The following is a 27,174-nucleotide window of genomic DNA, read 5'->3' as shown; positions in this document are numbered from 1 at the left end:
AAAATTTTGGGTTTTACCGGAAATCTTAGAATTTACCATGGTTGGAGCTTTCAGATTATTTTTAATTTACCCTTGTTTCAGGCCATAGCCCAATGCCTAACAAAAGCCGGAGTCTGCAAGTCCTCAAGAGGGAACTACGTCCTGGTTGAGGAGGTTCCCTCTCGAGCGCCCACGCAGAGGGTCCTGGCTCCTCATGAGAGGGTGCTAAAGGCTGCCACGTCGAGGCCTGGAGCCAGGTTGCTGCTGAAGAGGATTGGTGATGACCCCAGCAGTAGAGCCTGGTTGACGAGTATCAGGTAAGACCACTTCAAGCAATCACACTAATATTATAAAGGCGAAAGTTTTGTGTATGTGTGTGTGTGTGTACGTTTGTTACTCCTTCACGCAAAAACTACTAGACGGATTTAGCTGAAATTTGGAAAGGAGAGAGATAATATCCTGGGTTAGCACATAGGCTACTTTTTATCCCGGAAAATCATAGAGTTTTCACGGGATTTTTAAAAACCTACATCCACGCGAACGAAGTCGCGTGCATCAGCTATCATTTAAAAGATCACTAAGACTTGAAAATTTCGTTAGCGACAACCAAATTATTTATCATCGCCGTAGTTTCAAACCTCTTCATCCCATAGGTCAGCCTCAACAGACAGATCCCGGGACCACTCAGTGCCTTCGGATGAAGACTCCAGCACGCAGGAGGAGCCGAGGAAACCTCCGGATAGCTTTCTCGTCTGCGTTCATAATGTTTGCCATGAAATCCCTTACGCCATCTTGAAGGTAATCAACATTTTTCGGAATATCATTTATATTTATAAACTGTTCAGGCACTTTACAAAAGTGTTTCTTCTAGGGTTCCGTACCTTAAAAGGAAAAACGGAACCCTTATAGGATCACTTTGCTGTCTGTCTGTCTGTCCATCTAGCGTGTCTGTCAAGAAAACCTAGAGGAAGGGTACTTCCCGTTGACCTAGAATCATGAGATTTGGCAGGTAGGTAGGTCTTATAGCACAAGTACAGGAATAAATCTGAAAACCGCGAATTTGTGGTGACATCATTTAAAAAGCTTAAAATGTGTTTCAATTTTCACTATACCAAGTGGGGTATTATATAAAAGGGCTTTACCTGTATATTATAAAACAGTTTTTTATTTATTTTTATGCTTAATAGTTTTTGATTTATCGTGCAAAATGTTGAAAAAAATACCCGAGTACAGAACCCTCGGTATACGAATCTGACTCGCAATGGGCTGGTTTTTTTGAAACATTTTTTGTATGGATAAAATACAATTGTATATTTGTAGGTACCACTCACCGCAACGGCTTCTTACGTTATCTACCAAGCGTTGACTAAAGCCAGGTGCCAAGATGACCCCAAACGGTAAGAACTATCTAATTGTTCACTTGATTAACTTCGGTAAACCATCGTATAAACTCAAAACTCAAACTCAAAATCATTTATTCAAAGTAGGTACAATTCACCTTTTGATGGTCAGTATTGTTAGATTTGTAACATTATATAGTGGTGATAATTATTTAATTACGTTAACTTAAAACTAAAGCTACGAGGGCTGCAAACGCGCCCAAGTCTGAGAAGAGCCCACAACAAACTTAGATACCTATACCTAGAGTTATAGGTTCACTTGAATCTATATAACTCTATAATCTAAGTTATAGAAAATTGTTCCTTGGAGCGGATATTTCATAAATTGGTTTTGTTATAGATTCATGTTAGTAGATACTATTGCAGTCAAGTTAATGATGGGAAATTGGCCCTTGGATCCGGATATCTCATAAATTGGTTTGTTTTAGATTCGTGTTAGTAGAGGAGTTGGAGTGGGGTGGTAGAGCAGGCGCCGGTCCTCAGCAAAGAGCCCTTGCTGATGACGAAGTTGTCTATGCTACTCAGGTACGTACGTTGGAGAGAAAAAGGAAATATTAGCCATATAGGTAATAATATTTCATTCTGAAATATCAAAGAGTTCCCACGAGATTTTTTAAAAACTGAAACTGAAGGGAACGAAGTAGTTTAGAAGTTAACAAGATGAGATCTATTACAGATATTGTTCATTTTATTTTTTAGGCAAGTTGGAAAACGCTGGGAAGGTTCGTTTTACAAGAAAGAGGCAGCACAGTCCCATTGCCACGACACCGGGCATGCATAGCGCGAATACAACGCGGGCTAAGCATGACTAGAGGAGCTATTGCTGGTGAGTGAAAAGTGAAACAATTTTCATTTTTCTTTCACTCTGTTGACTGGTTAAAGTAAAAAAAAAAGTTCAGGCTACAAAAGAAAGGCAACACAGTTACATTGCCACGAAACCGGGTATATATAGCGCGAATACAACGTGGACTTAGTATGATAAGTGGAGCTATTATTGGTGAGTGAAAAGTGAAAGTGAAGTGAAAAGTGAAACAATTTTCACTTTTCCAAAATTTTACAGGCTTGCATAAAACTTGATGGCTAGTGTCATATTAATGTTGACATCTTCATAGAACATGATTTTAGTTCGGAATATCCCTTCTATATAAAGAAAAACCTTTTAACTTTACTAACTCCTGGTTTTGCTTGTTATTGCCAGGTGGTCCTCTGGGCAGCATCATATCAAGTGACAACGTGGCCACAACAGAGTTCAAAACCCCGGTGCAGACGGCTTATAGCGATCCTACACATTGCAGGTAAACTTGTAAAAATCGAGTCAGCCGTTGACTACAATCTCACCTGGTGGTAAGTGATGATGCAGTCGAAGATGGAAGCGGGCTAACCTGGAAGGGGTATGGCAGTTTTCATATTCGGCCTTCATACTCGGCATTTCATACTCGGCCATCGACCATCCGTTGTGCCAGGTTCTTTTATTCCACGCACATGCGAACGGTGGAATCAACTCCCATCGACGGTGTTCCCACTAGATTACAACATGGGGTTATTCAAGGAGCGGACCAACAAATTTCTCAAAAGCCGGCAACGCATTGGCGGTTCCTCTGGTGCTGCAAATGTTCATAGGCGGAGGTAAACAGAATCACTTAACATCAGGCGACCCACCTGCTCGTTTCTCGCTATTTTTTAACCGACTTCAAAAAAAGGAGGAAGACTATGCGACTGTGTTTTTTTTGAATGAGGTGCCAATTTGGAGTCACAAACAATATGAAGAGTAGACGGTTCGTAACTATGGCTAATTGGCACCGGCTCCAAAAATGTTGATATAGAACTACACTAACTCTTGCATACCTAATATTGGTAGTAAATTAAAATATTTTTTTACTTTTTAGTGTTTATTGAAGTCGCTTTTTTTTAAATTATATGTATAAGAAAAATCTTTCCAGAAGGGTGTCCACAACGCCGCTTGGCAAAGGCATAGGGCGAGCGAAAGGTCACTCAGACAAAGACATCCGGTCATACACGCAAAGAAGAGCTGGCACTAGGGAGGTCCACTCGGAGGGAGAGGTGGGAGGGTCGTTGGGCGCGGAGGCTTTGGCAGCTCAAGTGGCGCGGTTCAAGAGAGTATCTTTACGGAAGCTGAGGGCTTGGCGATCCTGAGTGTGGGAGGTATGTAGATTCGGACCATCTTCTCATTCTTTGGGGCTATGCAGATTCTTGGATACTCTGCACGACCGTGTCTGATCCATTGTGACCGCCACCACCACTACTGATTGTTCTACTATAATCCATACTTCCATACTATATATTATAAATGCTAAAGTGTGTCTGTATGTCTGTCTGCTACCTTTTCACGGCCCAACAGTGTAATCGATTCTGACGAAATTTGGTACAGGGTTAGCTTATAAATATATAGCAGGACATAGGCTACTTTTTATCCCGGAAAATCAAAGAGTTCCCACGGGATTCCTAAAGACCCATCCACTTAACCGATTTGTATAAGATTTGGTACCGAAGTAGCTTGCGTGTCTGTAATCGAAATAGGCAACTTTTTATCCTGGAAAATCAAACAGTTACCACGGGATCTATAAAAATCTAAATCCACGCGGACGAAGTCGCGGGCATAATAATACCTATACCTAAAATAAGGCAGGCAAAGATTAAACAAAATATTAAAAAAAACGCACATGTACATAAAAATATAAGATGAGGTTAATTGCGGTGAAATATCTCGTAAAAAATGTCTTCATTAATTCTATATTTTTATTAATATGTACATTGTACCTACTTGAAATTTTTAACCTCTTATTTGTTTGCAGGCCTTCCGCCGGCTCAGCATGAGCTTGGCGAACCATCGAGCTTCCCTCTCCTCCGAACTAGGATCTCTATGGGACTTCTTCCGCATCGATCGAGAGCGCCGCCGCTCCGCACCCGCCTCCACCCCCTTCGACCAAATCCCACCAATGGACACCAAATCCCCCGCCAAACTCGCCAGAGATCTACTCCAAGTTGTTCACGAAACGGTTTTTTCGAAAAAGTTTGAAGAAAAACGGTGCCCTTTAGTCAAGGAGGAATCTGATCTGAGTTCTGACGATGAAGATGGAACGGAAAGGAGGATCGCGAATTTGATTGATTTTTTCTTCACGATTGTCAAAAGCCAAAAGGAGGAGAGAAAAGGTATCCTATTATTTTACCTATTTATTAACCCCCGACCCAAAAAGTGTTATACCAAAAAATGTTAGACCCGTGTTATAAGTTTGACGTGTGTATCTGTGTATTTGTCTGAGGCTTCGTAGCTCCTAAACTAATGAACCGATTTTAATTTAGTTTTTTTTTGTTTGAAAGGTGGCTTGATCGAGAGTGTCCTTAGCTATAACCCAAGAAAATCGATCAGAAATCGGAAAAGCTCTTTTCTAGTTACCTTCAATTGTCGGGGGTGTTATAAATTTTTAATTTACACTTGTTTAATTTGCGTTAAAGACCATGATGTATAACTTCGAAGTCAAACCTCTTTAGGCCCCCACTAGGTGGCACCCAAAATGGCAGCCAAATTGAACAGTTGTTTTAAGGTTGCCATCTTTTATCGAGATGATATATTTTAGCAGTTATAAAAGCTATATATACATTTTTTGACTTACTACAATATCTAACCTAAAAAACCTTCTGCTGTATCATTTTCAAAAAAATATTATTTTGTAATAGTTTCTGATTGTTTACTAATTATACAGACAAAGTACATACCTACGGAAAGCCACACAACTTTCATTTAACTTTTGCAGTTTTAAATGGTTGACCTACCGTGTGGTAATTTTCTTTCTTTGATGGATACAAAAATAATATTTTCAAAACTTTTTTTATAGGTAGTGGAAGTTGTTTTAAGAGCGAAGCGAGCCCGGAAGATGCAAATAACGTATACGTGCCAACAAAGGTTAACACGGAGTTAGAACACAAGATGGAAACCCTCATAGAATTTCTAGCGACAACAGGCTGTGTTGAAGACAATAAAGAAGAAAAGAAGATTACTTTAATGGAGTTTTTATTCGGGACAGAAGAAAGGAAGCTAGAAAATCCTGTTATTGAAATAAACGCGAAAGGGATAAGTCTATCTGAGTCTAATGTTAATGTTAAAAACCTAACGTTTATAGATGAAACGCCTGGAGACGAAGGAAGCGAAACTTTAGTTGAAATGTTACTAAAATACATGGAAGATTACGGTGGAAAAGAAAAGGAAACTCCAAAATCGTTATCGGTAACGCAGTCCCTATCAGTCACGCCATCTTTATCAGAAAAATCCAAATCTGATATGACGATAAGCAAATTTGAAACTATAAGTGATATGAGCAAAACCAAATCAGATTCCACCTTAACACATACGCAAGACACTGTAATAGATAGAGGAGAATTTCTGAATTCTGAAAGAAGAGTTTCAGAGACGGTTTTTGATTTGAGTAATATTAAATCAGATCTCGAAGGTATTTTTGAGGAAGCAGTTTTAAGGGTTTATGAATTGAATATGATATTTGAAGATGACACAATGAGTGAGCAAGAGGATATGGAAAACTTTACCACGTACACAAAACCTCCTCAAGTTCAATATAGTCAACCTTACAGTGTCGAACTATCAGATATATTAGAGGAAGATGAGCCAGAACCTTCTTCTATGGATAATCACATGAGTCAAATCAGACAATGTGCTGAGGACTTAGTAAAATACATAGAAAATAAGGTCCAAGATCATCCATTTAATGATAGTTCAGGCCCTTCAACGGAAGAATTTAGTCGAGAATTTGATTTGAGTCCAAGTCAAAAATCAGTGAGCTTAGTAGACTTGAGAAATATACCTGATCTACCACCGAGCATGATAAATAAACCTAAAGTTTTGAGAGTCGATAAATCTACATCTACAACTGAAATAACGGAATCGATATCTGAAATGTGTAGACGAATCGATTCCGCTTGTATGACAGATGATACAATATCTTCTAGTTCGGAAAGAAATGAAAGGGCTTTAGACAAACTGGAATCATTGACTCGATTTTTCTCGAGATCTCGATTAGAAATAATCGATGAAAGTCTTGAAGAAAATGGCGATAAAGGCCCAAAGAGTCCAAATGAAGGTAAAACTCCTAAAGAGGATGTTCGTAAAAGTGATATGTTAGGGTACAAAATAGGACAAGCGAGTTTGGACGATGTAGAAGATATTTTAGATGACAATGATAGGACAGATAAAGATTTGGACAAAACAGAAAATTTAGAGAAATGTACTGAAGATACTTAAACTATTACACAAGCACAATTCGTAGAAGAACGGGACTAAATGACATTGTTTTGAAAGTGTTCAGGTCGAAATGAGACTGGCAGGACATGGGACCGATGGACCCGTTGGCTACTGGAATGGAGACCACTTACCGGAAAAAGAAACGTCGGAAGACAACCATCCTGTTGGTCTGACGATATATCACCAAGTTTACGGGCAAAATTTGGACCAACACTGGACTGAATAAAGGCTAACAAAGAAGAAGACACTCTAAACTCAAATAATTGGTTCAAAAGTAGTGCTCTTTTTTTAACTTGTACTTTGCTAAAAAAGGACAGAACTACTTTTAGACCAGACAATTTGATTTAAATAAATTAGATTTTATTCACAACCAAATTAGTAGCTACTATCAATGAATATTCGGCTATTTAAATGATCTAATATGAGCATACCTTTATACGTACAAATACAAAAGACTATTGTTGGGATTTAATACCTATACAAAGATGCCAATTTGAACAAAAAACATCTGTTTTTAATGTTAAATAAGTTTATTTTAATGCCAAATCTAAAACTTGAATGTTCATAAAAAACCTGCTTAAAGTTTATGCAAGCATTATATTATCAAAATAAAAATCAAGTTTAGAACGAAGTTTTAATTTAAGCAGTGTCTATTTACCTACCATTTCGGGCGTTTTTTTTATGAATAAATATTAAATGAAAATATTTTTTGAGCTATCGCAAAAATTTTTTTTAATAATACTAGTTTTTTTTAAATTATAATACAAGCGCTTGGCTGCAATCAGACCTGCTAGCAAGTGATGATGCAGCCTAAGATGGAGCGCGCTTGCCTAGAAGTTGCCAATTCACTCTTGAATTGAAGGTACCCATATTATTATATATTATTCCATATTATTATATTTATTTATTAGTATTAAGGGAAAACTGATGCCGGAAGGTCATAGTGAGCGAACGAGCAGGATGGTCATCTCATGTTAAGTGATTACCGCCGTCCATGAACATTTGCAACACCAAAGAAACCGCCGATGCGTTGCCGGCCTTTCCAGGAGTTTGTTGGTCCGCCCCTTGAATCCATGTTATAATCTAGTGGGAACATACAACCATCTAATGGAAAAAAAAGTTTCTAGAAAATGATGCTTTGCTTTTCACATTTTTTGCCGATATCTCAAGGAAATTTTTTTATGAATTTAATGGCATATAAGTTAAAGGACAGCAGATGTATAATATTATTTTCATCCATTATATTCCGAAAATAATACAAAAACGGACATATCAACACAGGGTGGTTTTTACAATCTTTCAATCTCTCAATCAAACAATTAAGAGGGCTCTTTCCGTCACTCGTTTCCACTCGTTTCATACAATCGTAGTTCCCATTTCATTTGAATATTAAGCAACCTAAGTCCATGAAATTTTGCAGACATATTCTAGAAACTAATATCTATGTCTGTGGTTTTCCAGATTTCTGTTTAAATATTCGGTTTCAAAGTTACGCGGTCTTAAAATTTTCATACAAATCTTGGAGCCCCTGTAATTTTAAAACTACACATTTTTAGAAAAATCTAAAACACCACAGACACAGATATTAGTTTCTAGAATATGTCTGCAAAATTTCATGGACTTTGGTTGCTTAATATTCAAATGAAATTGGAACTACGATTGTATGAAACAAGTGGAAACGAGTGACGGAGAGAGCCCTGTTAATCAATAATGTAATGGCAAGCTCTCTGATTCGTGAAGTCAAAAAAACTTTTCTGCGTACAACAAAAGTTGATTAACCTAACTTTAACTACAATATCAGCCACCAAAAATATAATATATGCGGGTATTTTAAGGACATCCTGTAAAATATCAAGCATTCTAAAGTTATGAATATAGGAATTTATTAAAAAAGAATATTGAGCGCAAAGAAAAATTGAATAAATGATCAGCGCGGTAAATATTAGCATTAGAAGTCCTGTTGCCATGTAAAAAAAAACTGAAATAAAATTCTATTTAAAAAATCTCTATAAATATTTCTTTTTATGCAAAGGTTGAAGTTGTAAACACAGATATTAAAAATGAATATATTTTTTATAAACTTGACGCAAAAATTTACTTTCTATTGTATGAAAAGAAATAACCACTATCTTCACGGTTTAATATTTAAAAAAATAAATATAATATTGTAAGAACTTGACTAATTTTTTTTATTCTATTAAAATATTTAAAATAATAGTTATAATATAATGTTAATGGTCTACAACAGGCTTAGATTGTAAACTGATATATTTATTGCTTAAAAAATGTTCTCGACCAAATCGAGAGAAAATAGTGAGATTTTTTAATAATAATAATAAAAAAATATAATAATGAAATATATTATTATTTATAAGTAGATTTAGAGATATAGGCATAATGTATTAGTGTTCTAAACTTATATATTAATTATCAATGTAGGCTTAATATGACTTTTGCTAACGTTTACTTGATATTAATAAAATTGTGACTAACAAAATAAGATAAGTACATAGGTAAACTTCAAAAATTAATAAAAGTTAGCTGATTTACTTGTTTCATTTAATTAGAAAGGACGCTGCAGTCTAATAGGTATACTAATTTAATAGATGCTTTTTATTACACAAATTGAAAGTAATAATAACTAAATCACTAATTAAATCTGTAGACGCAATAATGTTAAATAACAAAATTAATTATAATTAAAATAATTTTTAATCATTATTTAATATCAAGATGTTAAAATAGAAGAAAAGGTTTTATTATTATAACCAAAAATCATTTCTAATATATTTTACCGTATTTTAATAAGTAAAGTAAAAGTTTGTAAAAGTCATAGTAACTTTACTGTACACATTTATCGCAAGTTGAAATTATATTTAGTAAAATTAAACAATAAATGTATTATCTACACAAACATTTTGTACTATCCTTTTAAATGTAGTCGATAAGTAAATAATATTTAAAATTATTTAATCTTTCTCGAATATGGCAACCTCTTTCTATGTCAAATAAATTAAAATAATATATAAATTAAATAACTATTGTGTATCGTATGTACCTACCCTTCGTTCTTGTACCTACTTATTCTTTTAGGTAAATCTATAATTTATTTACTACGAAGAAATAGTAATATAATATATTATTTATGTAAGTATGTAAGATTAATAAATGTATAATTTACTTGTTTAATGTATAAAATACAATAGAAGTGATTATTTAAAGCCATTCATTTCTTGTCACATTGTTTTGTCTTGGAAAACTTTGAAATAATTTTTTTCACTTATATAGCTGCCTAATATTTTTTGTAATTTATTATTTGTAATCGATGTAATATTTTAATTTCGTGAGCAAATGAAAAACCTTTGTCAAGTATAATTAATATTACAATATTCATATTATGTCTACTTTAGTAATTAAAATATACAAATAAGTACTTAATTTTACATAATATACTTATTTTAAATATAAAATCTGTGTTATATGGTTTAACGTTCCATACTACTGCCCCAATAAGAGTTGTAATATTAACATTATATTATGTATTTCAATTTATATGTTGTTGTATTATCTGTAATATTACATTTTATTAAATCTACTATGTAATGTTCAAACGGTGGAATTATATTTTATGAAATATATTAATTTATTTTACTGTGTGCTGTTGTTTTATTTTATTTTAAAGTAAAAGTAAAGTAAAATATTCTTTATTGTACACCAACAAGACATAGTAACATATAAATAACATTATAGATTTATGTAGGTACAAAAGGCGGCCTTATCGCTAAAATAGCGATCTCTTCCAGGGTGAGGAGATAATAAAAATTAAAGAAAGTGGAAGGGTTTTACTGTGTGATTTAAAAAAACCTCCCTTGTTGAGCGTCAGTTTAAGTAAGTATGCATTAATTAGGTACAATAATCCCCTTAATTTTCTCATAGGTGTGGGAATAGTTACTTGCAAAAAATATTATTGTACAAAAAAATAACAAAAAAAATCGACTTCAAAAACCACAAATATTAAAAAGTAAAAATTAATTTTTGTTTCTACACGTGTAATGTTGTACTCGTATGTATGAAGTCAAGCGAGCATAATAAAAGAAACTATAAATCCAAGTGTGAAGCTCGCCCGACTTCATACATACATTACACGTGTAGAAACAAAAATCATTTTTTACTTTTTAGTGTTTGTGGTTTTAGAAGTCAATTATTTTTTTGGAAAAAATTTTATTTCAAAATTTTTGTGGCCCCATTGTACTAAAATATGATATGCCTAGTTAAAAACCTACTGTTTACTAAGTAAGCTATTACACTGATCGCGAACAGTTTACTCTTATCCATTGAGGAGTACTGTTCTCCATCTCCGAAGATATTCATCAGATCTTCACGTAATATGGGACCACCAACAAAGTATACCCTCCCAAATAAAAAAAAAATCCAAATCGGTCCAGGCGTCTGTGAGTGATCGGGGAACATACATTAAAAAACTGGCCAAGTCCGCCCGGTCAGCCCGCTTCCATCATCGTTTACCACCAGGTGAGATTGCAGTCAAGGGCTAACTTGTATATGAATTTAAAAAATCTAAATGTATACTAGGTATACATTTAGATTGGTGTACCTAAATGTAAACAGAGCCTATTAGTAAATCTCAACTCTGACTAGTTTACGCACTTTAGCAGTAACATAACGAGACCCGCATCTGTTAGACGAAATTGCTTGAAACGGTTACACAATGATCACCGACAACATAATAATTTCCTAATAAATAGACGATTTGTAACCATTAAGAGTTAAGGTGCCCACGCACTCGAACTGAACTGCGCGTCGCGGCAGCGCCCCGCACGATATTCTCTCCAACCGCGACGCGCAGTTCAGTTGCAGTTCAGATCGAGTGCGTGGGCACCTTTAAACCAATATTTATTTAGTTACCCCGACCTCTAGTAGGTAGGTACCCCTTCCTTTTTAGGGTTTCGTACCTCAAAGGGAAAAACGGAACCCTTACAGGCTCTTCGGTTTGTGGAAGTTATACCTCGCATGAATAATAAATCCAATACCCACCTCTCGGCGATACCTACATTGTGTTCAGAGGTCTCACTCTATTTTCAGCCCGTATTCTGCTGTCACCGATTTCCACATAATTTTTATGGTTCCGTACCTTAAAAAGAAAAACGGAACCCTTATAGGTCCGTCCATACGACGCATATACGTCCATCGTGTCTGTCCAGAAACCTAGAGGGTACTTCCCGTTGACCTAGAATCATGAAATTTGGCAGGTAAGTAGGTCTTATAGCACAAGTAAAGGAATAAATCTGAAAACCATGAATTTGTGGTTACATTACAGAAAAAAAAATGAAATATGTTTCAATTTTCAAAGTAAGATAACTATACCAAGTGAGGTATCATACGAAAGGGCTTTACCTATACATTGTAAAACAGATTTTTATTTATTTTTATGCACAACAGTTTTTGATTTATCGTGCAAAATATTAGAAACAATACCCTAGTACGGAACCCTCGGTGCGCGAGTCTGACTCGCACTTGGCCGGTTTTTTGTAAACCTACACAGGAAATGCCTAATGCATACCCCTTCGTCAGAGGAAACGAAGGGGTTAGGTAGGGCTTGCACCCACTAAATAAAACCTGTGTTTGTGGACTGGCGGTTGCACGGGTATCACTAAGGCTGAGATCTATAGACCGCACTTTGACTTTGCTCAAACTTAAGACACTGTTAAAACGAGACAGCGTTATACCGCTGGCATAAATCTGTCTCGTTTTAACTGAAACTTAAGTCTGAACAAAGTCAAAGTCATGTCAAAGTCCATGTCCATAGATTTCAACCTAATATCTTGTAGGTACTGGAATGAAAAAAAAAAACAAAATAAGTACTATTGAGAAAATATATTTTTAATTAATAGATACATACCACAAAACTAGACAGGAACGTCGTCATTACTTAGTACACAATAATTAATAAAAAATATTATAATTAATAATTAACATTACAAAAATATAAACATCATGTAATAATCAACATTTAATTAAAATAATCAGTTCTTTTCCTTATTAAAAAAACAGCTCACTTCAATACAACCCCGTTTTGATAAAAAAAGAATTACTGTCTTATGATTAAATTGAATTGAATATATTTTAAAGTAATTAAAATACAATTCTCGAGTTATTTTTAAAAATAAATTATCTGTAATTTATTTACAATGAATTCATAATTTTATCAATTCACTCACAATCATTTTTTACGAATTTTAATCAATTTTTTATTTACTATCTATACATATTTACATTACAGCGGTTTTAGCCGCGTATTTTTACACGTAATAATCGATAAAATTCGTAAAATGTTCATAATTAATAACAATAATTCACAAAAAAACATTTAAAAATCAATAACTGATCAATTTCATTACTCGAAATCGCAGTATGATTTTTACATTCATTCATACAAAGTCCATTTTTTGTATTTTATAATTTAAAAAAAAAAATAACAAAAAATCAGTAGCTACTTACTTAGGAACATGGCAATTATAATATTCTGTGTGCGTAATAAAGGAACTTTATTTTCAATTATAATATAGGTAGGTATATACAACTTTATTTAACTTTATTTTTTTGGAGAGATAAGATTTTTATTTTTAGAGAGTAGATTTTTTAGTAACCCATTTAACTTAAATCAACTGAATAAAAAATAAATTAAGTGTGTAATAATTATTATTGTTTGATAGCATTTAATTGTAAAAATAATGATAATTAAATATTTATAATCGATATTAGGTATGTATAGTACTGTGCGTAAAGGTTTATGTAAAATCGCAAGGTACCTAGGTCTAATTTACAAAAATATAATTAGTATAAGTAGGTGCCTAGGGTTAAATTAAAATAAGTTTTTTCCCCCATGTTATAAGGATTTAACCAATTTACGGCAATATTACTTTAAATCTGTCTCGTTTTAACTGAAGCTTATGAGGGGTCTCTCCGTCACTCGCTCCATACAAACGTAGTTCCTCTCTCATTGGAATACTAACCAATCATACTCAATCGAATTTTGTAGAAACGTTTCAGGAACTAATATCTATGCCTATGGTTTTCCAGATTTCCGTTAAAATATTCGGTTTCAAAGTTACGCCGTCTTAAAAATTCACATACAAATCTTTGAGCCCCTGTAATTTTAGAATTACATATTTTTAGAAAAATCTAAAACACCACAGGCACAGATATTAGTTTCTAGAATATGTCTGCAAAATTTCATGGACTTTGGTTGCATAATATTGAAATGAAATTAGAACTACGATTGTAGGGAGTAAGTGACAGAGAGAGCCCTGTTAAGACACTGTTAAAACGAGTCAGCGTTATATAGCTAGCATGAAATGTGTCTCGTTTTAACAGTGTCTTAAACCTAAACAATTTTTAAGTGCACTCTATAGATTACAGCCTTTGTCTCGTTCAATGACTTGCCTACGAATGAAGATTCGATGACCTTAAAATAAAATTCCGCCGATGTGACCATGAGGTCATGAAATTAAGGACATGTAATGCGAATCAAGGTCTACGGTATCTCGTTACTTCCTATTTTTGTCACATCTTATGCTTGCATGATTTATTTTTATCGTGTTGGTGTGAGCTTATCACTAGCCATGATAAGTGCGAAAGTGTATTTGTTTACTGGTTTGCACTTCAATCACTCCGCAACGGAGCAACGGAACCCTTATAGGATCACTTTGTTGTCTGTCTGTCTGTCTGTCCGTTCGTCCGTCCGTCCGTCGTGTCTGTCAAGAAAACCTATAGGGTACTTCCCGTTGACCTATAGGAGATAGGCTCATTTTATCCCGGAAAATCAAAGAGTTCCCACGGGATTTTTATTCCGCGCGGAAAGAGTGATGATGATAAGTGATTTTTGCATGGATATTATGTAATTTAAAGACCTGAAGAGCGGTATGGGCTCATTTTTATCTCGGAAAATCAAAGAATCACTACGGCGTGTATAACAAGTGTAAATAAAAATTTATAACACCCCCGACAAGTGAAGGTTACAGTAACTGGAAAAGAGCTGATAACTGTCAAACAGCTGAACCGATTTTGTTGGATTATAGCTAAGAACACTCTCGTTCAAGCCATCTTTCAAACAAAAAAAAAACTAAATTAAAATCGGTTCATTAGTTTAGGAGCTACGATGCCACAGATAGATACACAGATACGTCAAACTTATAACACCCCTCTTTTTGGGTGGGAGGTTGAAAAGTACAAATATATTTATTATTATTTTTTATCTTAAAAACAAGAAAATGGGGGGCCATCAAAGTTATCAGTTTTAAACCATTTTTTGTGACGGGGGCTATCTCAAAAACTAAACTAGTTAGGAATATATAATTTCGGTATATTATCTGTGTATATACCATATACTGTACTAAACAACAAATAGGTAGGTACTGAAAACAACGATTTATAAAATAGTTTGTAACTCATCACTAAAACAAACGAACATTTTTTGGGGTTTTCTTTACGATTTATTGCGATGTTCTAGCTCGAAAAAGAAGTATTTCATACACCCAAAATATGATGTTCATAATTATGTACGGAACCCTTAAAGAGCGAGGCCGACTCGCACTTGACCGGTTCTTTAAGAGCACTACGAATAAACCAATCTTTATGAGGAATCTTGTTTCCTCATAAAGAAGATGATCTTTTGATCTTTATGACGTAGGAGGCTGGGCTGGGGAGGACAGCGATAGGCTCAGTGAAGGAGCCCTTAAGAAGAGGTCAAAAGAACACCTACTTAGGGACTCCCTAACTGAGTATCATGCTTCATAATTTAGTAATTTGTGTTTTTGTGTTTTCTTAGATTTTTATAATAATGTGTTCATTTGTGTTTTCTTAGATTTTTATAATAATGTGTTCATTTGTGTCTGTTTAGTAAAATAGGTAGGTTTAAATAAATATATAATACAGTTTATAATAAGTATAGATTAAGGTGTGTAGTTAGTAAGTTATGTACGTAAAATTAAGAGCGCCACCTCGCCAACAAACTGGCCCACCAGTTTGGCGAGCTACAAAATAAAAGAACCATGTTAAATTTTTTTGAATAAATAAATTTAAAAACTAAAAGAAATGAGGAAAGAGTTTTATTTTGACCCGATTTGAACTCAATCGTACAAATGACCTCTCCTTGATCTGTGATAGTAATGTAGGCACTAATTATAAACACTCAAGCAGGAACTGGGCTGTGTTTCTGTATTTATATACAACGATAACACAATTTTATCTTAATATACATTAATACTTAATTATAAAGACATGACTGTACTGCATGTAAGTAATGCAACAACATGCCTTAATAAATGAAATAATACAAGTATACCTAACTTCCACTTAGGCTTTTAACAGGGCTCTCTCCGTCACTTACTCCATACAATCGTAGACCCATTTTAATTTGAATATTAAACAACCAAAGTACATGGAATTTTGCAGACATATTCTAGAAACTAATATCTGTCCCTGTGGCGTTTTAGATTTTTCTAAAAATACGTAGTTTTAAAATTACAGGGACTCAAAGATTTGTATGTGAATTTTTAAGACCGCGTAACTTTGAAACCGAATATTTTAATGGAAATCTGGAAAACCACAGACATAGAACGTTCCTGGAACGTTTCTACAAAATTCCATTGAGTATGATTGGTTAGAATTCCAATGAGAGACGAACTACGCTTGTATGGAGCGAGTGACGGAGAAACCCCTCTTAGAATCCCGTGGGAATCTTTGATTTTACGGGATAAAAAGTAGCCTATTTCACACAGGTCATTTACTACCTATGCAAGTAAAAAATCACGTCGATCCGTTTAGAGGACAAACCAGCAAACTAGCACAGTTTTGCATTTATAATAATTTTGTAGTGTTTTTCTTGGGAGGTCACAAGGATCGAGCAGTGGTTACAACGGCCAGAAATAATATCACAATCACATTATGAGTTTGTTTATTGCACATAATAAACCACACATAATTATCGTCAGTAATATCTTTACACAAACTTGAATACAATTAATATTACAAATAAAAGCCTCACACACAGTGCATGTCGTTGGAAGGTTGGGCAGAGAGAGAAAGAGGCTAGGACAAGCCACAGAGTAAGTACATTATGTGTGTTACGTTGTATGCATACCACATAAATATTATATTTCTAACACTTCCCCTTATGCATATAACGTAAACAGCAAAAAAATAAAAAATTATAAATTACTCTATGACTACAAAAGTATACATTACATTTCTCATCCTGATATATGTCGAACACAAAGCTCATAAATAAACATGTTATGCTTTTTCTTGTCTAGAGGTTTGGTCAACACATCAGCAATCATTTTCTCTGTACACAAATATTTTACAGTCACAAAGTTGCTATTTACAAGGTCCTTTACATAGTGATAACGAATATCAATGTGTTTAGTGCGCTTGTGACAATATTCTTTACACTCTAATAATCTGTGCGCACTTTGATTGTCGTTATACACAGTTATACAGTTCAATTTTAAATTTGTAAAGAGCTCTACCAAGAAATTTCTTACAAAACTTAAGTCTTTACAAACGTCGCTTATTGCTAAATATTCTGCCTCTGTACTAGAGAGTGCTACACACTTTTGTTTACGAGACTCCCAATTTACTACATTTTTACCAAGCTTTATTGCAAACCCTGTATATGACCTACGATCAGTACAATCATTGGCCCAATCTGCATCGGTATAGGCACTCAATACCAATCGATTACTTTTTACATAGAGTAAACCATAGTCAATTGTACCTGCTAAATACCGTAAAACTCTTTTGGCAGCTGACCAATGGCATTTACCAAAACAGTTATTATACTGACTTAATTGACTACAGGTGTAAGCAATATCAGGACGCGTACATACTGACAGGTACATCAAACAACCTAAAAGTTGCCTATAGTTATATACATCATCATTTAATATATCATCTGATTTACATAACTTAAATCCTGATTGCATAGGAGTCGAAACTGGTTTACAGTCTGACATACCAAACCGGTTCAGTACTCTCTTTATATAAACTGACTGGTCTAACTTAAGTACACCTTTTTCTCTATCTCTTCTGACTCTAATTCCAAGATAGCTCTGAATAGGACCTAGGTTTTTAATACTAAATTCATGCTCTAATAAACGCAACAAAACCTTAATATGAGAGCTATCCTTATTATATATCAGGTAAAAGTCATCGACATACAATGCTATAATAATAATTTCCTTTTCTCCCTGGAAATAATACACACATGGTTCACATTTACTTTGTATGAAGTTATTTTTAGTCAACAAGTCATTAACCTTACAATACCACATTCTACTTGCTTGTTTTAACCCGTAAATACTCCTTTTCAAGAGACAAACTTTATTTTTATTTTTGCTATCAGTAAATCCCTCAGGCTGCTCCATAAAAATAGTTTCATTTAGGTTGCCATTCAGAAAAGCCGTATTTACGTCAATATGATCAATATTCAAGTCATATTCATTCGCCAAACTAAACAATAACCTCATAGTGGAGTGGCGTACAACTGGGGAAAAGGTATCAGTATAATCTATCCCTTCTTTTTGTGTGAAGCCCCTTGCTACTAACCTAGCCTTAAATTGCTGAAAATTACCTGAAGCATCACACTTCGCCTTAAACACCCACTTACATTTTACGACATTGCAGTCACTAGGGCGCTCCACAAGCGTCCATACTTCATTTTCCATCATAGAGTTGTACTCACGCTTCATGGCTTGCACCCACTCGTCGCGGTAAGGACTATCAATCGCCTCTCGATACGACTGTGGCTCGTCAACCAAAACATCCCTTGCAAACATAGACAGATCATAGTCATCATACCTTTTAGGTAGAACCGATCGAGTACTACGTATAGGGCGCGAACCTGCAGACACATCTTCCCCTCCAGTCAACGTCGCGCGTGGTGACGTCACAGTATCTTCTACGTCATCATCCGCCGAGCACTCAACAGAGGAGTTGTGTTCGCTACCAGTGTCCCATGTATCTGTGGAAACACAAGAATTATCATTAAAACTTCCATTAGATAATATTTTGTCATCTGAATTAAAATTACTATTTTCCATTAATTTATTATTATTATCATTGACATTAGACAATTCATTATTAACATTATTATCACTTGATAAATTATATAATAAACTAGAATTCATAAATATTATTTCATTATTATCACAAGAATTGTCATGTCCAAAATTAAAAAATCTCTCTTCCATAAACGTGACATCACGAGACAAAAGCACTTTTCTAGGGTCACAGGGATCTGCCAGTCTATACCCCTTAGTAGTTTCAGAATAACCCACAAAAATGTAAGGTTTACATTTAGGGTCTAACTTCTTACGCTTAACGCCAGGTACCAGCGCATAAGCAAGGCAACCGAACACCCTGAGGTGACCAAGGTCCAATTTAGAACCAGTCCAAACCTCTTCTGGAATCTGTCCGTCCAATGCAGCTGTGGGAGACCTATTTTTAAGATAAACAGCCGTCATTACTGCTTCTCCCCAGAACCGCTGGTCGAGACCAGAATGTTGCAACATGCAACGTACTTTATCCATAAGGGTACGGTTCAACCATTCTGAAACAGCATTCTGTTGAGGACAATAAGGCACGGTAAGCTGATGCACTATGCCCTGTTCACGTAAAAACCCAGACAAAGTTGAATTTACATACTCGGCCCCATTGTCACTACGAAGACATTTGATTGATAAACCAGTCTGCTTTTCAACCATATTTTTAAATTCTATGAAGCGGCTACATACCTCCGATTTGTTCTTCATCAAGTACACGTAGCTCTTCCTTGAATAATCATCAGTCAGTGTCAGAATATAATTTGCACCACCCCAGCTGCTCACCGGCATGGGCCCACAGACGTCAGAGTGTACAAGCTCCAGAGCCCTGGTTGCACGACTGGCACCACTCTTTGGAAATGGTTTTGCGACCAACTTGCCCTTAAGACAAGCAGCACAATCTGAAAGTGATTCCTCAGCCTGAAACATACAACCATGTTTTAACCTATCTCTAAGAGCAAACATACCTCTAGAGCTGAGATGCCCTAACCGTTGATGCCATAACTGCATTGGCTGCTGATGAGCTGCAACTGCGGCACTCGGTGATTCCTGCTCATTATGAAGGAACAAAGAGTGCTCCTCTTTGTGCAAATACCTATTCCTAACACACCCATTTAATTTAAAAATCCCATTTAAATTACTAGCAGTACTGATAAGTTTATCATCTATGTCAAATATAAAACAACCTCCCGAATTGAACACCACTCTTAGATCTAATTCTATTAACTTACTAACGGATATCAAATTAGTAGTTAACTGAGGAACATACAAAACATTATTAAGAATAAGTACATTGTCATTTGATTGAATATTCACAGTCCCAACACCTTCACATAACATAGTCTCATTGTTAGCAACAGCTACTGACGATGAAGTCCACTTGAGTGACACAAAGAATTCTTTCTTATTACACATGTGTGCAGTGCACCCAGAGTCCACGAACCAATCTTCCTGTCTGTGTTTAGAGAGATATGCGGCTGCCATACATTTATTATCACTGCTACTTTCTGTCACACTGTTTTTCTTTTTATCGCGCTTCAGTTTAAAACAGTTAGATTTTATGTGATTTTCCTTGTGACAGTAGTGACACTTTACTTTTCGTTTTGAAATATAAGCAGCTTCAGATATATTATGTGAATTTGAGCCGTTTTTCCGCAATTCCTCTTGTAGTAGACGAGTTCTCACGACTTCACTCGAGATCTTTGATGTTAGTGAGAACGTAGACAGATTAGACACGAGCGAGTCAAATTCCTGTGGTAGACCGCTCAGTAACAGTTCCGCTACTTCTTCGTCATCTATTTTTCGCCCAATATCGGCCAACTGTTGTACAATGTCAGAAGTGTTGTTTATGTACTTACTCATGTCGTTGAAGTCTGTGTAGCGTGTACGATGCAGTTCACGCAACAACAAGACACGACGTAAAAGTCCCTTGTCTTCAAAAATGTCCGAAAGGTTGTCCCACGCCTCTTTGGCACTAGATGCGTTTCTGATATGCTGGTACAGGCTAGGTTTAACACTCAAGGAAATGCGCGCCAGCGCACGTTGATCGCGCGCAGCGTCAGTGACCGCGTTTGCAGTAACACAATCCCACAAACCTTCTAGTATTAAAACCATACGAATCGCAAACTTCCAGGCTAAATAGTTCTGGCTGCCTTCCAGCTTCTCAATCGCAGGAAACAAAGACGTCGTCGGCGTGACACGTGAGCCGCCATCTTCGTTTGTAGTGGGAACTTCACCACGGAATGCCATTTTTGTTTCTTCACAATAGATCAGAGTATTTGTTCATTCGTACACGCACGTGCAGTCTTCTTAAGCGATCGATCGATATATTTCTCAAACACGTTGTAGTAAATCTCGTAGATTTAGATCTTGGCCCATGACCTCTTGGGAGGTCACAAGGATCGAGCAGTGGTTACAACGGCCAGAAATAATATCACAATCACATTATGAGTTTGTTTATTGCACATAATAAACCACACATAATTATCGTCAGTAATATCTTTACACAAACTTGAATACAATTAATATTACAAATAAAAGCCTCACACACAGTGCATGTCGTTGGAAGGTTGGGCAGAGAGAGAAAGAGGCTAGGACAAGCCACAGAGTAAGTACATTATGTGTGTTACGTTGTATGCATACCACATAAATATTATATTTCTAACAGTTTTTTACTTTCAAATTAGATAGAAAACAGATTTAAAATCTGTAAACTAACCCAAATTCGTAATAAAGAAAACTGAATTGAATTCCATTTAATTTAAAAAAACTAATGCGATAATATTATAAATTCAATAATACAAAAATAATAAAATAAATAGCTGGTACAAAATTGCAAAATTCGCGTCATTTCAAAGTTAAATTACTTTCAATTATTAATAATGTTTTCAGACATTTTCAATGACTATTTACTCAAGATTTCAAGAACATAATGTAGCTGTTATTTAGGTGCATTTTTAGGGTTCCGTACCTCAAAAGGAAAAACGGAATCCTTATAGGATCACTTTGTTGTCTGTCTGTCCGCCCGTCCGACCTAGAATCATGAAATTTGGTAGGTGGGTAGGTCTTATGGCACAAGTACAGGAATAAATCCGAAAACCCCGAATTTGTGGTTACATCATTAAAAAAAAATTAAAATTTGTTTCAATTTTCAAAGTAAGATAACTGTACCAAGTGGGATATCATATGAACGGGCTTTACCTGTACATTCAAAAACAGATATTTATTTATTTTTATGTATGTATGTGTTTTTGATTTATTGTGCAAAATATTGGAAAAATACCCGAGTACGGAACCCTCAGTGCGCGAGTCTGACTCGCACTTGGCCGGTTTTTTATGTAAAAGTGAATGTAGTGTTACGAATAGCTACTCGATTTGTATGTAGCCATCTATGTACCTACCTACAGCGTACTTACATAAATGAATAAGTCGCAAGAGTTGAAAGAGTTTGAAGTTTATTTTAGTTTGTGGACTTCGTCTGTGTTGGTGTTAGCTAGCGGGCGTGTTCTGCCTTCTTGGAGTGTTTTTTTTTGTTAAAACTGACTGGAAAGCGCTCTAAGGGGGTGCCGTGCGTGTGTCGGCGAGCGCCGGCACAGACGGGGTCCATACTTGTATAGTTTAACTAACTTGTTACAAATAACTACAAACTTGACATTGGCTAATCTTTGTAAAGCCAGACGAGAGAGAAAAAAAAATCAGTTTGTTTATATTATAACTATTCTACACGTGTCAATGATTGATTAATTATATAGGTAAGTAGTTTATTAATAACTAATTAGTTAAGTAGATTAATTGGCTGATTAAATAATCTACCTATAGTACCTGTTATAAGTATTTGTAAACGATAAATAGGTACTTGTAGTTATGTAAGACTAGCCGATGCCCGCGACTTCGCCCGCGTGGATTTAGATTTTTTGAAATCCCATGGGAACTCTTTGATTTTTCGGGATAAAAAGTAGCCTATGTGCTAATCCAGGATATTATCTATCTCCATTCCAAATTTCAGCCAAATCCGTCCAGTAGTTTTTGCGTGAAGGAGTAACAAACATACACACACACACACACATACAAACTTTCGCCTTTATTAGTGTGATCCGCATCGATTATTCCATTTGAAACGCTTTTAATTGTAATAGGTTGCATATCAATAAGGTGAAAGTTAGGACGGGTCCTATTTCATATTTTTCAATGATTTCATGTACAAATGGGAGCTACCTTGGACCCCTGGGCAAAGAATTAGTTTGGCCATCCAAAGGCATAGATAATGCTGCCAAATTCTTGGATACAATGCCTGTGGTCTCGATGAGATTTTAGATTTAATTTTTTTTAATTTTAATTTAGATTTAAGTTTATTTAATAGAATTGTCAATTGTTATTTAAATAATAATAAAAATTAAATTATATCCAAATAAAAAAGAGGTTTCAAATTTTTTCTAAACCATCCATGTTATGTTCGACAAATTAAAATTATTAAAGTATAGGTCCCTATTGGGACTTCGTCTGTGGTGGCGTTTGCTGGCGCGCGTGTTGTGACTTTTTGGAGTGTTTTTTTGTTAGAAGTGGCCGGTTTTTGTGTTTTGCTGGTGTTTATTGGTGGTGGAACTGACTGGGAAGCGCTCTAAAGGGGCACCGCGTGTATGTCGGCGGGCGCCGGCACAGACGAAGTCCATACTTATACATATAGTTTCCCTAACTTGTAAATAACTACAAACTTGACATTGGCTAAACAGTGTAAAGCCAGACGAGAGAAGAAAAAAAAAAGAAAAAGGTCCCTATTGGTTAAATCCTTATAAAATGGGGAATATTTGTTTTTTCAATATCTCAATTTTAGAAAAGAAATTCCTCAAATGTCAATTACAGTTTACATACCTAACTACGTAACCTTAACTGCCCTTGAATTCAATAACAAATACAATACATACCTAATACATATTTGATTATTTCATTTCCATAAAAGTGTAGGTTAGCAGGCAGGTACAAAATTAATTAGTGCACTTTTTTTCTGATAAAGATCAAAATAATCTGTTTGCCTTTTTATTAGTGGGTTACTTACTCAATTTAATGGAAGAGAAGTTCATTAACTCTTGATTCAACATATAAATATAAATAAATTAATGGAATTAAACACTAGGTTAACCAAAATTATCGAAAAATATGCCACTGGAATTATAATATACATTTATAAAAATAATGAGTTACTTAATGGAATTATTACAGAAAAATATAATTTATAAAATATTTAGTTGTTGTATTGACTATATACCTATTTGACTTATCTCTTGCACCTATAATAATGACAGTGAGCACACTTTCAATTGAGCTTTCAATTAAAATCATACGCATAACATAGTTTCCATATCCATTCACTGATAACAGCTAGAAATCAGTCTATCCATAAATCCTTAAAACTAAGACTAACTTAGGTACAAAATTAAATGTAATTTACCCAGAAGCAGTCTATTTTCGAGCCTTTTAAAGTGAATTTTTACAGAAGCTAGGCTATATTGTGAAAAAAAACCTAAGCCTTTATCTTCTAGCCTCTCCTAACATAATATTCTAGTTCAGAGGATCTGTTAATATTAATTCTAAACCTATATTTGACTCCAAGTTTTGACACCTTATTATTTTAATGACTCAATTAAATAGAAAGCTAGATAACATTTTAATTAAATGACTGTAATGTAATAGATTAGCTGATAAGATAAAGGCATACGGATTAATTACATTAAGTTGATGATTATTATCGTTATTGTAAACTGGCATTTCTGTTTAAAATATATTGACTCCTTACTCAAATTGGTTGACTAGCGCTATCCTTATCACAAAGTTATTTATAGAAAAGGACAGCTTCTGCTGGGGTCAATTTAGTTCCTTTATTTACAGTTGGTATCATGACGTTCATTTGCTTGTTTACTAAAACGCAGCCAATATTCTGGCATCAATCCAATCTCTTACTTATGTCAAATTGATTGTCTGTGTATTCTGTCTTGTATTGGTAAAAATACCTAGTTTTTCGGCATTTATCTCGTCAATCCAAGGTCATTGATTGAATTGATGCTAGATTATCTGATAGCTGCGGCCTATGATGAATTTTAGTACTGCTACTTGTCACAAGATGGCACTAAACGTTTGAAACCTTAATTGCTCTCTTCCATTTCTTATCGTATACGACGAAAACGTATTACATTCTTTAATATTCGAGTAAAATGGCAATTACATTCCATTGCGAGTATTGATTGAGCTGTTATCGAATAGCTATTAAATTCGTTTCACTTTTTGAACTTACAGATTAGCTTCTGCTACGATCCACTTTAAATGATAAAAAGAAAGATTCTCACAAACCTCATGACTTCCCGATTAATCCATCAGGCACGTTATGGCACAAGATCACAAACTGGCATTCGCCAACCGAGAAAAGACACAAATCAACATTATCTTTCACACCTTTCACCAGTACGGAGTGTTCCCATCGTTGCTAGATTTGTTCGTCCAAGAATTTCCGTAATTGATTCTGGCACACGCGATCGCCGGTGATTTTCTAACCGACGACTTTTCTATCGTGTAGTTTTCACCGTTTTTATTATCCCAATACTCGACGCCTTTGCAACGGAAACACACACAAAAATCCAATCTCCTAGAATGGATAGGTAGCTGCAGACGGAATGCAAAAGTGTCGTAGGACGAAACTCCTGCTTGATTCAAGGGTCCCGGCTCCACAAACGCACAGTACGTGTCTTCCTGCGTCCTCCATCCATCAGATGTTGCTCGGATAAACACTTCCTTATTGAAATCCAAGTTTTTGACTTTAACCGTCCCGTCAACAGCACACTCATCCTGTTTGACTATTACGTTTTCTAACGACACAAATTCTTCATTGATTCTTCGACGGAATGCTACATAATCTGATGCTGGTTGGGGAAACCTCGGCTCCCAAACGTCTGTCAGTGGAACGGGAGGCTTCCGTTCCGGAGGCGGACTGGCTATGATTTTCAACGCCCAATATGGAGGAACATGTGACGGCTCTGTCATGAACTTCACTTGTTCCAATGCATATCCTCTGTCATCGGCGAAAACTACCCGTTTCTTCGTCTTATCTGTTGAAATCTTGATGCAGGATCTTGGAGCCGCTTTTAGTGTGAGTTGTATCGGCTTCAAGAGTGAGAGGCATGGCGCTGAGTACCCTCTGGACGTCAGTTTGATCGGCCTCCTCACTTGCGGCGTGTAGTCTGACAAGAAACCGGCTGGAGGGCTTCGGCCGTAGAACATTTGCTCGGAGCCGAGCATGTCTATAGCGGCACACATCGCGATTCTATAACAAAACACGTGTGTATACAACCGCGGCCTGCGTTGAACTAAACGGAATTTATCGCGTCGCGTGCTTATATAGATGCGTAGGCGCCGGCCACGCGTTGATGTAACAGTGTAGTGTGGCAATGAGTTAAAGAAAGGTTTCTGGATAAAAGTTTATTGACATTGCATTTGTGCAAATGGGGAAATGGGTCAAGGTGAGGACAGTTTCCTGAGTGCACATATAAATTTAGTTTAATGGACATTTAATTTTAATAGACTGACAACAATTTACGATTTTGTTTGCCACGCATTTATCAGTAACATTAATTATACGGAGCAAGGTCACACAATACAATCCCAACTTCCAACGCTGTGCTTCCCGGTGTCTTACGATTGTATCAAAGTCAAAGTCATTTATTCAAATTGGTACTATATTTATTTTTGTAGGTACACTTTCTGATTGTCAAACAATGATGTGGTGGTGTTCATTAATAATACTTTTACTTAAACTAAAGCTATCGATTTTTTTCTTATGAGGCTCAAAGTTAGCAACCATGTCTCGGATTCATAATTATTGCAACACGCGCAGTTGTCATTATAATAATTATGTCTAATCAAAATATCAAGGAACTAAACCGTGATTTCAAATGGAAACTTTCAGATTCATCATAATAATACATTAGTGTCACGTTTTAATGACTAAATTAATTATATCCGTAAGTTCATGTTTATATTTTAATCATTCTAGATAAGGAATTGAGCACAAATAACACAATAATGTTTGTTATCTGTGCAGAAATATTTCTTAGAGGTAATGTGATCTTTTCGTTAAAGGTGTAACCACACCAAATGCAACAGAGAGCTATTCTTTTTTTAGGGAGCATTATGAAAGGAATGTCAAAAAATTTGAACCTGTCATTTGAAAGAGTGTCTCTATCAAAATTCCCTCTGATTGGCTGACACTCTCTCTTTATTGGCAAAAAAACATTAATGATAAAATAATAACATAAATTCAACCAATCAAAATAATTAAAATTGTATTAATGATTTATGCAGCTTTTTCGTAATCGACCAACGAATTAGCCATAGTGTTGATAAATAAGACTGTGGTATT

At 35.3% G+C, this 27,174-nt stretch overlaps 3 protein-coding genes across 3 annotated transcripts in view; 2 read left to right on the top strand and 1 right to left on the bottom strand.

The window, feature by feature from the left end:
• The window catches only part of LOC123878419 (1-phosphatidylinositol 4,5-bisphosphate phosphodiesterase epsilon-1-like), an 81,470-nt gene extending 77,148 nt beyond the window's left edge, over positions 1–4,322 (top strand). The window contains exons 32-39 of the mRNA XM_045925600.1: positions 82–296; positions 633–777; positions 1,300–1,376; positions 1,808–1,904; positions 2,079–2,205; positions 2,578–2,674; positions 3,320–3,542; positions 4,193–4,322. Coding sequence (XP_045781556.1) covers positions 82–296; positions 633–777; positions 1,300–1,376; positions 1,808–1,904; positions 2,079–2,205; positions 2,578–2,674; positions 3,320–3,533 — 972 coding nt within the window. The 3' untranslated portion in view covers positions 3,534–3,542; positions 4,193–4,322. The remainder of the gene's footprint in view (positions 1–81; positions 297–632; positions 778–1,299; positions 1,377–1,807; positions 1,905–2,078; positions 2,206–2,577; positions 2,675–3,319; positions 3,543–4,192) is intronic.
• On the top strand, positions 4,080–6,673 carry LOC123878273. Its single transcript, XM_045925421.1, has 3 exons — positions 4,080–4,094; positions 4,193–4,550; positions 5,234–6,673. Exons 1-3 carry the CDS (start codon positions 4,080–4,082, stop codon positions 6,649–6,651), a joined length of 1,791 nt encoding a protein of 596 aa, XP_045781377.1. The 3' UTR covers positions 6,652–6,673.
• A 17,454-nt stretch (positions 6,674–24,127) lies between these two features.
• On the bottom strand, positions 24,128–26,146 carry LOC123878566 (protein phosphatase 1 regulatory subunit 3C). Its single transcript, XM_045925839.1, has one exon. It carries the CDS (start codon positions 26,070–26,072, stop codon positions 25,218–25,220), a length of 855 nt encoding a protein of 284 aa, XP_045781795.1. The 5' UTR covers positions 26,073–26,146; the 3' UTR covers positions 24,128–25,217.
• Between the last annotated feature and the right edge of the window lie 1,028 nt (positions 26,147–27,174).

This window comes from Maniola jurtina, chromosome 26, assembly GCF_905333055.1.
Source record: "Maniola jurtina chromosome 26, ilManJurt1.1, whole genome shotgun sequence".
NCBI classification, from domain to species: Eukaryota; Metazoa; Arthropoda; class Insecta; order Lepidoptera; family Nymphalidae; genus Maniola; species Maniola jurtina.
Note: the sequence above shows the minus strand (reverse complement) of the source record. Positions and strands in the feature narration are given on the sequence as shown.